The 14,332-nt window shown below is 40.5% G+C and overlaps 1 protein-coding gene across 1 annotated transcript in view; it reads right to left on the bottom strand.

The window, feature by feature from the left end:
- LOC101474448 (solute carrier family 22 member 23) overlaps positions 1–14,332 on the bottom strand; it is a 38,006-nt gene that overhangs the window by 6,901 nt on the left and 16,773 nt on the right. The window contains exons 4-7 of the mRNA XM_004542741.4: positions 5,795–5,963; positions 3,673–3,800; positions 1,841–1,943; positions 116–351 (exon numbers count right to left, since the gene is read on the bottom strand). Coding sequence (XP_004542798.2) covers positions 116–351; positions 1,841–1,943; positions 3,673–3,800; positions 5,795–5,963 — 636 coding nt within the window. The remainder of the gene's footprint in view (positions 1–115; positions 352–1,840; positions 1,944–3,672; positions 3,801–5,794; positions 5,964–14,332) is intronic.

Below are 14,332 nucleotides of genomic sequence, written 5' to 3'. Positions count from 1 at the left end.
GGTTTTATATTGTGGACTTTAGACCATAGTCAATCTCAATAAACTGCATGAGAGTGGCCTCCTCAAGAACCGCTAGAGCTTTTTCATGTTATAGGAGTTCCTATGTAATACTCACAGTTAAGTAGACCCAACTGCAGCAGAGATGCGAGGGCAGTGATGATCATAAACAGAAGAAGGCCACCGCGACGGCCCATCAGGCAGACCGCTGGACATAGTGCAATGCATGATGCAACCGCGATGCCTGCCATTGTGTAATAGTGTGTATAGAAGTCAGGGAATATGGTGGTTCCCTGAGCTTCAGGATCCATCATGCTGCGGGCAAAGCAGTGGTGGATCCCATAACCAGTTAACCTGAATAAAAAAACAGAGAAAAGAGAAAAGCAAGTCAAAAAAAGCGACATCTCAAGCAATACAACGGCTACATCAGGAGACACTGAACTACATCTTTCGTAAGGGTACTAAGTAAACTGTGTAAAGCAGTGAAGAGCCGCTTTATTTCATGCTTTCTCTAATCTCAGTGTATTTTGAAAAAAAAAAAACCAAAAACCTCACATGTGTAAACATGGATTTATTGGCACACAGAAACACACCCTATGTACACACAAAAAAACAAAACAAAAGCAAGCCCTCACACCCTCCTTCTGAGTTGTCTAATGTTTCATAAGGACAAAGCTCATGTAAAATTTATGCAAACAGGGAATCAGGGACACTGTGCACCAAAGCAGAGGTAGAGCTCGGTCTGCCAGACAAGAGATGAGGTCTCAGATCGAAGGAAGAGTCCATTGGAGATGAAAAGAGAGAGCAGCACAAATATGGAAGGACAAAAGAAGAAACAGCTAAAGATCAATCCTCTATCCAGCCCGCAGGTTAATAGTGGCATCTTGACTCCACAAAATGGCAGGTCTGAGTGGCATTGCACTCCAAGTACCTGTATTATATACATCTTTTCAAGTCCTGACACACTCACAAACACACACACACCCTCGTTAGCACACTGACACATATAACCCTGTTCTCAAAAAGGCAGAATAGACTGGAAAAAGCAAAAAGCAGACCCTTTATTGGATCCTATGTTGGACTGAAAATGAACTTTATGTACATTAGACTACATGTGTTAGAAACAGGAAATGATGTTTCTGTGTGTCTTGGGTTAAAGAGGAGGGTGATTGGCTTGTTACCAGTATACACGTCTGTGTTTTTTTTCCTTTTTAAATCAATCACTATTGCGCCAAACTTCAAAAGCAATTATCTAAAAGGCTTTAAGAGGGCATTAGTGCACTTGGCATGGAAAACAAACACATCTGCAAAGGCACTGTTAGCGCTGTATATTATTACAGTACATGGGTTTTGGAGAGATGATTGTCCCCATTCACATGTTTTTTAGCGAAATACTTGCTCATTACACAGTACACATGTATTACAACTGCATAAGTCTGCAGTACAAGAGTCCAGAGGCTAAACCAGCGTGCCTGTAGTCGAGTACTGTGACCGACTGAAAAATGTGAATCATTACATTATAAAACTAAAAATATGACAGAAAAGAGTCTGCAAACTGCAGCCGAAATCCTATATCAAGGAAGCAAAGCATTATGCTTTCATAACCACACACTTGGCTTCATGCTTACAGAGTGTTAAAATGCATTAAAATTAAGAACTCTCTTTTTAAATGATCCTAGCATCAAATTCAAGGTGAACAATTATCAGAAAAAGTTAGAGACACAAATAAAGATACAGCTTCTTGATTTATGTCACTGATCTACCATTTCAAATAATTACATGATTTAAATGATTTGCATTCTTTAACACAGAATTATTTTTACATTTTAAGACAGCCACTTACGAGGTGACACAGAGCACAACGATATTCTTCCAAAGGGTCCTCGTCCCAACCATTTTCACAATGCATGTTTTCTTGGGCCTCTGTTGAAGAGATCTTTGTAGTTCTGGGAACAGGAAAACACAGATATTATTAAAGCTTTGCCAAAAATAAAAAATAAAAAATCATAAAAATTATAGAACTCACATTTGTTTCTTTTCCCTCCCTATTTACTGTTTCACATATACAACCGGGCTGGTTCTTATTTCCCCACTGAGGGACATTAAATAAAGGATACTTCTATTCAATTCTATTCTATTCTTATATAACACTATTCTACTCCTCTTGAGCACTCAAAGCACTTTATACAAGTTGCCTCATTCACCAAGTGCTTCCTATCTAACATTAGAGAAATTAACAAACTGTTATTTATTTAATAAATACATTGAAAAAGGAATGAAATGAAAGTGAAAGTGGTAGAATATTTCTTTTTTTTTTCCTGGCATTTCGATTGAAAAGTCAACATCCATCTGTTGTTGCACTGCAGTACAGTAGTACACAAACCTGAATAATAAACTAAGTAGAATTACCTTAAAGTGTAGGCAAAATTCAAATGTTTCAAACCCTTCTAAAGAATAGGGTTCTGGAAAGTTTTGTATTTGAATGACAGTACTGTAAATATAATGAGTAAAAGTTGGACAGTTATCTGGGTTTGAAACCACAGAAACTCTATGTTTTGGTGAGCTCATTCATTCCACACAGGTACCATCCCACAGCTTTGTCAAACAGGTATGGTAACACTAACAGGAGAGCAGCTACCAGCGGGCAACACCCCTGAGCTGCTCGTGATACATGATATAACACACTTAATGTTTTGGTATCAGTCTGCAGGTTGCCACAGTAACACACCTCTGCCTCATGCTAATTCATTTTTCACATTGACTCAGGCATGCGAAGGTTATCTCTGGCTAACCACTCAGGTTTTCCAGTGATCCCCTGAGTAAGATCAACTGTGCTCAGAGCTGTGCAAATCATTCCACTTTTTCAAAGGGGATCAAGTAAATTGTTCTACATGAATAAGACATGCTTCAGTCTGCTTCTATAGCATAATTTAGTGCTGAGCAATTGAAAGTAGAGAAATAGCTCATGCTTCTCTACCGTATGGGGAAGTTTGTACATAAAAAAAAAAGATAAATCTACGTCTATGGTAATGCACGTATGTCCCTAAATGCTAAGAGTCAGCACAGAGACTCCGACTTCTAAAAATATGCAGTCAATTTCACACTGTGGCTCCTCTTAAAGCCTTTTATCTCATAGTGGCACTTCCCTTCCATCATTTTTCAAAAAGGAGTGATAACTACGCAATGGCAGGACAAAAACAGGGAAACAAAGTATATATAATAAACAAACACTTATACAAATCTGCTATTGATTTTCACAACAACACAATCCAAACTGCTTTGTTCTGGCTGGTCTGAGTACAGTTAACATGGGGTCAAATGCCTGACCTACAACCATCTGCCATCTGCCCACTATTGTGTCAGCTCATGTCCACCCATCCAAGCTATAATGATATTAATGAACATTTGAGAGTGCCATAATCCAATGTTCAACACCCAATGCTACCTTTGTAGTGGATTATTTCTGTGTTAGCAAGATGGGAAATGTATATAACCTTGTCAATCTGTCTCATTTGGATAAGCGAAGCTGGGAATAACAATGCAGACCACGCCATTCAAAATAAAGGCCTAGCAGACACCTTTGCAGGGAAGCAGTATGTCGCGCAAAACATATCAAAATATAAAATGCAGACATTGAGTCTGATATCTTTAAATTACTGTTGAAGGATTCATTACCTGTGAGGATGTTCTCTGGGTCAAGCTCCACGTTCACTTGATTTTTCTCTACTATGTGTCCCATGATCCACTTGGAGCGACTGTACTGCTGAGTGGCGAGCAGCCAACGCAGTGACTCAGGGAAGATCCTGTCAAAAAGATGGGGGATGTCCTTGTTAATATGACATGAAAAATGAGTCAGGGGAAAAAATGAGTCAAGGTATCAGCTTGCAGAAAGAGTACATGTGTATATGAAGACAGTCAATAACATAACGACTGGTGCTGCATTTGGATGAACCTCTGTCTACAAAGTAGATGTGCAGGTTTCATCATTTTCCACATGTGTGGTTTGCAACTATCCCTCTCCCCCCCCCTCACCCAACGTCATTAGATCACCTGCAGCGTTTAAATTTTCAACCTAATCATGTCATGGTCCTGGGCCGTGTTGGCCCAGTATTCTTAGTTCTCTTGTATTTTTGTATTCAGTTCCCTGTTTAGGTTCTGTTTCCTGAGTTGCCCTGTTATGTTGTTCCCTGTGTGCTTTCCCTTTGTGACTCTCACCCCCTGTGTGCCCCTCTATGTATTCATGAGCCCTTGCCCCCTTTCGTGTTTTATTCCATGTTTCCCCCAGCCTGTTATGTCTGTGTTCTCCCCGTGCTCTCTCCTCCTGTCTGAACCTCTGTGTACTTCCTGTTTTACTTTGACAGTCTCTCGTCAGTATGCGTCATGTTGTGTTCACTCCTGCCCTGTCTCGTTATGATTATCTGTGTCAGCTGTGTTCCCCGTGTGCTCCCACTTCCCTCGTTAACCCTCTGTGTATTTATGTCTGCGTCTCCCTCAGTTCTGTGTCGTAGTCTCCCTCATAGCTGCGTGGATTTCCCTGTGTCTCTCTGCAAGTGTTAGTTATTGTTCCCGGTTTAAGTTTTGTATTTCTTGTGATCTGCCTTCCAGCATTAAAGCTGTGATTTTGAGTTTATCCCCTGAGTCCGTGAGTTTGCATTTTGGGTCCTCATCCTGCCTGCCACACAGCTATCATGACAAATCAGCTGTATTCCAGATGTTTGCAGAGTCAGCCACAGTTAATCAGGAAAGTTAACACAGCTTTGGAAATTACCTTAAAGGCTCTTGCCAACTTTTGTGTGCTAAAAAAAATGTGTGCTGTGTGACAGAGACATCACACTTTGATGACACAGTATCACATGACAGATTGTTAGATTGCTGGATTGATAATAAAAGTTTACAGAGAACCTCTCGGGCTGAGTTCACCGTGCAATGTCCAAACTTGTGATATCAACAGAAGTTCCACAAGTTTCACAACCTGCTTCATGTCCTTGAATTGTGTAGTCTTTAGCAAACAAAGCCATGATTGCGTCACAGCATACAACTGTTGCAAATCCCATTCAACAGCTGAGCCATCAAAATGCTGAGTGATAATGAATGCTGTATTTTTTTTTTTTTTATGATCAGAACAATGGAACTGAGGACATATCAACATTTTCTTATTTACCAAATCACAATGACTAACCTGACATGTGCCCGAGGTGTATTTCCATCCCTTCTCCACACTGTTTCTTATGCTAATGAAAGTGTATTGCATGACAAAGACTGATGTTTGACAAGATGTTTGCTTTGGATTACTTCTGACTGTTACTGAACAGAACCCCCTTTGTTTTGCAGGGACATCAAAGATACCAAGGCCTTTGAAACTCTGGCAAAATCTATATTATATATAAAGAACCTTGAACCTATTCCTGCCATCTTTGTAGACATCAGCAGTATTACAGAACTGTGTTCAGTGAGGTAGAATAAATGGTGTATTTATTGCTTATGCTTTGGAAAAAGTCAAAGCAGAGGTTTAAGTGTAAAAGATACCTCAGCTTGGACTTTAGTACTATTTTTAAGCTTGTAAAAATAATAATAAGAAGAAAAACCTCTGCAAGTGTATCTTTTGTTAAACAGTGCTTAATTTACTGAAAGGAAAATCAATAAATCAAGTCACACCTGATCGCCGTGGATGCATCTATGTGTCTTTTTTTAAACTGTTGTGTAACTGAAAAAAATATTTTAAGTTTAACAGAATATCAAAATCAAGATAAGATAACCCGGTACCAAAGTGCAGCGAATGCTAAGGTCTTTTCCTTACCAAATGTAGGACAGCATAAGCAGCAGGGGACAGATGATGACAGCTTGAAGTACCTGCCAGTTGCGACAGAGGTACGCCACTCCAGGCATCAAGAGCCGACCACCCAAAACCACAAAGCTGGCCACCATGGTCATGGAAAATCGCCATCCTGGCAGGCACAGCTCGATCCCTGGCAAAGAGAACGACGAAAAGGGAAAAAAGTACAATGTGTTTTTTTTCTAGTCGAGACATATTTAGAAAAATGATATAAAACGAGTGGAAATACCAGAATTTTAAAATTTCTTGGGAAGATGACACATGGGACTGACACTAGTTTTTGTATGTTCAAACTAGCTAAAATCTTTGGAAATTTTGGAGCACAAAATAAAATGAAGTTGCTTCAAATAAAAGGGTTCCCATAAATGAGTTGTTCTGAGATGTTTGTACCCATTCATATGCAGTTGAATTACCTGGCAAATGTAACATTATAATGATGATATTTACCTTTTTGCAATGAAGAAAAATATTTTCAATCACTTTAGAGAAAACTGAGAACAGCATAATGCGTTCATTGACTTTTGGGGGAATGAAATGTGCAATCTAGAGCAAAGTTGATGAGTAAACGGGAAAAAAAAACAGAGCAACAACTCTGACTAGGCGAGGCAGGCAGGTCAGAACAGGGATCCTGGCACTGTCATCAGCAAATGAGGTTTATTGTTTCAATGCAACACATCCTAAAATCCAGAAATTACTGCTGTTGCAGCGTGGCTTTTTACACAGAGTAAAACTAAGTTGACACCAAAAACACTCACACATCCGAGAAAATTGTTATCTTTTTAATAAGTCTGGAATATTCCTAGTTTCTCAAAACAGGAGGATGGAAGCTACGTTATTGTGCTAATCTTAGTTTTTGAGATTTAATTAATGAAACGCTTAAGTCATCAGTCAGAAAATTATATAACTCCAGTGCTTACTGTGTACAGTTTTTTTTTTTTATTCTGAGACAGTACAGAGATGAAGACAGTAGGCTGCTGAACAAACAAGAAAGGGGTTCCTTGTGCTTCTTTCCCCTCGATCAGAATGGCACTGATTCATTCACTCGGTCATTAGCATGCACACCCCACTGGCAGCAAGCAACCACAGACAGTTCAGCCCTTTAGTTACTGCAGTACAGAGGAGAAGTTCACACCACACCATAGAAAGCCAATGCTGCTGTAATGCCGCTTCTCTCATACAACCAGAATCTTTTGTCTTGCTTCATTGGTCCCTTTTGTTATACATCACTTTTCTTCTACCCAGGAATTTTAACCGTCTCCAGTGGGCCTTTCAAGGTGACAGGCCCAGGATAATACAGTGGATGTCGGCTGCTTCACTTCATTCCAGTGGAAAAGACTGGAATTTCAATTAGGACTTGCCCCCCTCTGAGGACATGAATAATGCTCTCTGTTCACAGACACTATCGCAGCTGGTATGACAAAGCCAATGAGTGGAGAGCAGGGCGATGGGTGCAAGACCTGCTGAGTTTGAACCAACTAACCTCAAGACTCCTTCACTGTGTGCCTGTGGGAGAATAGCACCGGCTCACTGGTTAAGGACCGCATGGGATTTGAATTCTTTGGTTTTGTATTTATGTACGCAAGGCATGAGGCACTGAGACTCATGCACTCTGACCAGAAAAGTACATCCCGTGGTGAGGTGTGGAAAAGCGTTAGGCAAAGCGGCACAAACTTCATTAAGATATCAATTATGACAATAAGGATATTTAATTAAACTAAATGCAGAATAAGAAGCAGAAGCTGTGGAAAAGAGGCCTGAGCTTCTTACTCATGTTGACCCTAATCCTCCACAACCTGCTAGATCAGCATTCCCATAATGCTCTGTGGCAGAGTCTGTCCTACTGACATAAATCTACCAATTACAAATCTAATGTTACATATAAGAAATTGACTAAACTTGGAAACCAAAGGCCTCCCGAGGGTGGCGGAAAAGTGACACATAAAAGATAATAGGAAAAAAAAAAACATTTAAATGTATTTGTACCACTCCCATTAGTAAAAATAGAAATTACATCATCAATGATTAGGCTAAAAATCCAATTAATGACAATGATAATCCCCAAAGAAGATTTGGCTGGTTTGCTGACTTTGGCAATGTGAGAATGTGAATCACACTCAAGCACAAAGTGCAGCAGCTCACCAGTAGCTCATGAGTCCCTCTTTGTAACAGGGATTTAAATGCGTCTTCTGAGATCTGGTCACAACTCAGACTGCAGAATGAGCGAGAACGTAACCAAGATACATTGAGGATACATTAAGATGTGACCACTCAGAACACCTCAGAGTGGTCCAGGCCACATATGGCTTTATCCTTTTAGCGGCACGCGTGCATGTTTCCTGTTCCACATTACAGTACAATACTACACTGATATGTGTGTGTGTGCCACTGCTGAAAAACAATAGATTTGGCAGTCTTGCACCCTCAGCTGTTATTTCACAACTGCCTTGCATAAAGCTGCTAGCTAATTGCATAAATAAAAGTAAAACCCTTTAAGAAGATTGACTGTGTAGCCTATGTGTTTAATCATCAGCTCATCAAAGTTATTAATGGGGTGAAGCAGATCCGGCATTTGTCTTTTAGCCCTCTTGCAGGCATCACAAGGCACAAGGCTGCCATTGATCAATTACGCCCTTCTTCTCATCACGTTTCCCACACTTTGCTCTGAATACCTACGCTTCAGCATCAATATATTTTGATTTTGAATCACCAAGGAGTTCTCGGATTCACTCAGCAATTAAAACACATCTCGCTTCTGCTCATTAAATATCATTTCCCCCGACTAAAGAAACAATGAATCAATTACAGCGCTCCTGGTGGGTTAAAAAGGGACAAAAAAAAAAAAAAAAGTCATATACTTGTAAAGCAAGCTATAGTCACATACAGCAGTGAAAGGAAATAATCACAGTGAAATCAGGAATGGGATCAACTCAGCTGTACATCTGTCACACAGCTGAAATCTGCATATTTCTTTGCTAATTGTTTTAAAAGAAGGCACCAAAAATAGTTGTCGCCACAGCTTCCGCATCAAGTGAAAAGGAAATAGGCAGGGTGTGCATATCCCTTTGCTACTAATTCCTTACTAAACACAAATAACATCCCACACAGAAATGAGTTAAAATGAACAGACTATGAGGCTGTGTCAGTGCCTCCAGCAGTTCCAATCAATCCTGGACCGTAACGTTTATAGCTTGCAGATTCTAACCAATATCCTGAAGAATCTCTTAACATTTTAGTTAAACAGTATTTCCAAATGGAATTCCTTCAGTGTGTGTAGTGATAATAGTTGGAGCACACTCTCTGGAGATTGTGGTATGCTTAAAGTGGTTTACAGAGTGCATTGTCTGATTACATGGTAAGGCAAAAAAAGGTTACAGATAGTCTGAGTGACCACATTAAAAAGTAAGGTAAGAAACCTACAATAAACATTTGATACTTTGCCTTTGGCAACACCATAAATGCTGTCAAAGTTAAAAAAAAAAAAAAATCTAAATTAAAAAGCACAGTGCAGCCTAGGCGGAGTAGTCGAACGCAGATTCACTGAGCGCAGGGCAAGCTAGCGAGACAGAAGTTAAGCTCTCCTTGCAACATGGCAAATTGAACCTCCCCCACCCTCATTCAGATCTGCCGTTTGGAACCATTTTGGTTTTCATGTGACATATGACCCTGAAGGTAAGCGCGTAATGGACAAAAGTAAAACAATATGTTGGATGTGCCACGCAATGCTCAATTACATTGATGGGTACTAGTGCGTTAGCGCAGTTAGCTCGTTAACGTGTTGGCCGTCCAGTCCCACGCACGGGGTGATCCGCGGTGTGTGTGTGTGTGTGTGTGTGTGTGTGTGTGTGTGTGTGTGTGTGTGTGTGTGTGTGTGTGTGTGTATATATATACATACATACATACATACATATACATACATATACATACATACACACACACACACACACACACACACACACACACACACACACAGTGGGGCAAAAAAGTATTTAGTCAGCCACCGATTGTGCAAGTTCCCCCACTTAAAATGATGACAGAGGTCAGTAATTTGCACCAGAGATACACTTCAACTGTGAGAGACAGAATGTGAAAAAAAAAAATCCATGAATCCACATGGTAGGATTTGTAAAGAATTTATACGTAAATTAGGGTGGAAAATAAGTATTTGGTCACCTCAAACAAGGAAAATCTCTGGCTCTCACAGACCTGTAACGTCTTCTGTAAGAAGCTTTTCTGTCCCCCACTCGTTACCTGTATGAATGGCACCTGTTTGAACTCATCTGTATAAAAGACACCTGTCCACAGCCTCAAACAGTCAGACTCCAAACTCCGCCATGGCCAAGACCAAAGAGCTTTTGAAGGACACCAGGTAAAGTATTGTAGACCTGCACCAGACTGGGAAGAGTGAATCTACAATAGGCAAGCAGCTTGGTGTGAAAAAATCAACTGTGGGAGCAATCATCAGAAAATGGAAGACATACAAGACCACTGATAATCTCCCTCGATCTGGGGCTCCACGCAAGATCTCATCCCGTGGGGTCAAAATGATCATGAGAACGGTGAGCAAAGATCCCAGAACCACACGGGGGGACCTGGTGAATGACCTGCAGAGAGCTGGGACCAAAGTAACAAAGGTCACCATCAGTAACACACTACAACGGCAGGGAATCAAATCCCGCAGTGCCAGACGTGTTCCGCTGCTGAAGCCAGTGCATGTCCAGGCTCGTCTGAAGTTTGCCAGAGAGCACATGGATGATACAGCAGAGGATTGGGAGAATGTCATGTGGTCAGATGAAACCAAAGTAGAACTTTTTGGTATAAACTCAACTCGTCGTGTTTGGAGGAAGAAGAATACTGAGTTGCATCCCAAGAACACCATACCTACTGTGAAGCATGGGGGTGGAAACATCATGCTATGGGGCTGTTTTTCTGCCAAGGGGACAGGACGACTGATCCGTGTTAAGGACAGAATGAATGGGGCCATGTATCGTGAGATTTTGAGCCAAAACCTCCTTCCATCAGTGAGAACTCTGAAGATGAAACGAGGCTGGGTCTTCCAACTTGACAATGATCCAAAACACACCGCCCGGGCAACAAAGGAGTGGCTCCGTAAGAAGCATTTGAAAGTCCTGGAGTGGCCTAGCCAGTCTCCAGACCTCAACCCCATAGAAAATCTGTGGTGGGAGTTGAAAGTCCGTGTTGCTCGGCGACAGCCCCAAAACATCACTGCTCTCGAGAAGATCTGCATGGAGGAATGGGCCAAAATACCAGCTACTGTGTGTGCAAACCTGGTAAAGACCTATAGTAAACGTTTGACCTCTGTTATTGCCAACAAAGGTTATGTTACAAAGTATTGAGTTGTATTTTTGTTATTGACCAAATACTTATTTTCCACCCTGATTTACGAATAAATTCTTTACAAATCCTACCATGTGGATTCATGGATTTTTTTTTCACATTCTGTCTCTCACAGTTGAAGTGTACCTCTGGTGCAAATTACTGACCTCTGTCATCATTTTAGGTGGGGGAACTTGCACAATCGGTGGCTGACTAAATACTTTTTTGCCCCACTGTATATATATATGAATGATCAGCCCCTGCGCCACCAGGCTGATCCAAACCTTACTGGGCAGGTATGCCATTCACTGCATGATCAATACACCATTAAAGTTCAAAGGATGGATGGTCACAGATGGAAATGCCTAGTGAGGCTAAACTCAAATCAGGCATGTTTAAAGTTTCTGATGAACGTCTGAAGCATTTCTTCTGAGTGGCAGACCAGTGAAGCATTGTCAGCAAACAGCATTTCCCTGATTAGGGTGAACTGGCTGGCATTACTATAGATCAAATAAGGTGTTTTTCCCCCAATAGGGGTAAACTCTATCCTTTGTGGAGGACATCTAGAAGAAATAAAATATTACTGGCATAGATGTACAAGCTGTTTGCCATGCAGTTAGCCATGAAAGTCTGTGAGAAAAAAGGAATGTCGCTCTTAAGATATCCTTCATATTTTAGTACAACATAATCACCTAAGAAGACATGGCAGAAAGCCAGTTCTCTAACAGAGCATGAAAACATTTATCTTGACAAGGTTAAAGGCCTGGGTCAATTAAAGGGCAAAGTAAAACTATCTTGTCTCTCTCTCCTGTGGCCTTTCTTTAGAATTAGTGCAGTTAGACAATTGTACTAATTGTACTACCGTAATTCTGGGTATAAATGAACAAGAGCAAACTGATAAGTCATTCTGGTAAATAACCTTGATACTTTATTTTTTCTGCCTGCTGTGTATTTTTATACACACAAAAATGTTGATGTCTCCTCTCTCCCTTTTTTCAAGCTCCAAATAGGGGCTATTGACTAAGAATAAGGTCATGCTTATTGATTAGTCTCAGGAGCCGAGCAGAATGTCAAACAATTCCAGCTATCCACAAGCCCTTTCCTTTGATTCATGTCCTCAAATTCTCAGTAATCAGGACAGTAAATCCCCACCTGGAGAGTATATTCTTGTGTTAGTGTGCTGTGTTGGCGCACAGCATATTCCAAAACCACTCCATTAAAGAAAGATCAACACAAAACAACCTCCTGGCTGTTCAGAAGACACTGTTTGTGAGTGACTGAGCTTACATTTGTCACAGTCCTAGATTTGCTTAACTAAACACAACTTCAGCCTAACCAAAGAAGAACTGAAACTGCATTGATTTTTTTTTTTCTTCCACTCATCAAAAGAAAGTGCAAAGGTTGCCAGTAAAGATTTTACCAGTTACTGGACTTCACTCAGGAATTTGTGGTTTGAGATAGTTTGAGGTTATGTCATGCAACAAAGGTTTAAAATTATTTCCACTCCGGGCCAATTAGAACATGACCCTTAGGTCAGTACTACTGCTTTAAAACTTAAAAATAAATGCAGCCTAACGTTTTAGCAAAGTGCATTTGCTGAGCCACCAAAAATGTAATCTTAGCACAAAAGGGAACTTTAACCCTGCTCAGAGTTTAACCCTCCACTCATTTATCAGCAGACAGCTAAAGTGGATCATGAGGAAGACTGTGGTCAGTGTTTCATCAGCAACAATTGTTTTTTGTTTGTTTTTTGAGTGAAAGAATTTCCACTCAATACCCGGACTGCCTCTTTAGGGTATTTCACCGTTCAGTTTCTTTAATTCATTCTAAGCATACAGAATGAAAAGACAGTTGAATTAGCATGGTCTGCCAAATGTTGGTAAACTATATTAGCAGTGGTGTGAGGCAGACCTAGCTGTGATTTTAGGGAACATAGCTACTTGGTGCTTAACGAAAAAATTCTGTTTTTAATAGTCCAGATCTTGCCCACACTGAGCAATAATTACATGAACAGTAAGGAGAATAAGCAGACCAACAAAGAACGCCGTCTGTCAAAGCAGGAATTCGCCCCAGACACAAAGGAAATCACTGAGGATAAATGAATTTGCAGAGACCTGTTTGTTTTTGGGTTTTTTTGTGCCTTGAGTATCTTTATGAGTGAAAGAGATAAATGTTTGCTGTAAGTGGAGGGTGCCACTGACAGGAAGCACCTTATATCAGCTAACAGAGGAGAGAGATGAGAAAAGGGTTAGCCTGGCCTGGCTAAACTGACAAAAGGCAGCAGAGCACTGCAGCAGGAAGTGTAAAAGACCGATCATCCAGCCTGACCAGAAGAGCATTGCCACTCTGTTGAAAGAAGGAAAAAAATCCCAGCAGAGAACTAAAGGGACACTGTGCAACATCAAATCTCACAATGGCATGTTGTAAAAATATCAACCAATTTTTTTTGCTCTGGGCATTTAAAAAAGAAAATTCCTCTGACACCCTATTTCTGAATTTTTTCCACACCGTATGACTTTTAAAAAAATGTGCTGAAGAGTGCTATGATACAGTTCATGTCATGCAGTTTGTACTTCCCCTTTCTGTCCATCTAGATAATTTCCAGTTGCACCTGTGTACTTACCAGCTACACATATAAGCCCAGTGCATATACCAAAGGTGTGACAGTAAAAACAATATCCACACAGCGAGTCTCTCGGCATGTCAGCAGCAATATTTCCACACTGATGCAAATAAAAACAATGCCCCTTTTCCCCAAAGTAACCACTGCTGCTGAAATTTATAGCTAAACAAAAGCCAAGTCTTTTTGGGACAACACAGTGTGTAGTGTGCATTTTATCTAAGAGCAAATATGAAAGAAAAAAAAAAACTTTCAGTGCAGAACTTAATAATAATTTTTTCTGTCAAAGTCCCACTTTAACATAAGATATACTACGTAACCAAGCAAAGTGTGTGTGTTGTTTTTTTCATCTGGTGAGGCTGTAACCAGTAATTTATTTTTTAAATGGTAGCAACCATTTTCATACACTAGACTTTGGAGGTGCCAGATCCCAGCTGAAGTGAACATGAGTGAACAGTGATTTCAGGATTGATGTGTTTGACAGTACTCGCCATCAAAATGAGGGGATATCTTTTTCTGGAGCAATGGTTTTCCACTCTTCTGATAGA

This window comes from Maylandia zebra, linkage group LG18 (genome assembly GCF_041146795.1).
Source record: "Maylandia zebra isolate NMK-2024a linkage group LG18, Mzebra_GT3a, whole genome shotgun sequence".
Taxonomy (NCBI): Eukaryota; Metazoa; Chordata; class Actinopteri; order Cichliformes; family Cichlidae; genus Maylandia; species Maylandia zebra.
This window is presented reverse-complemented; position numbering and strand designations above follow the sequence as displayed.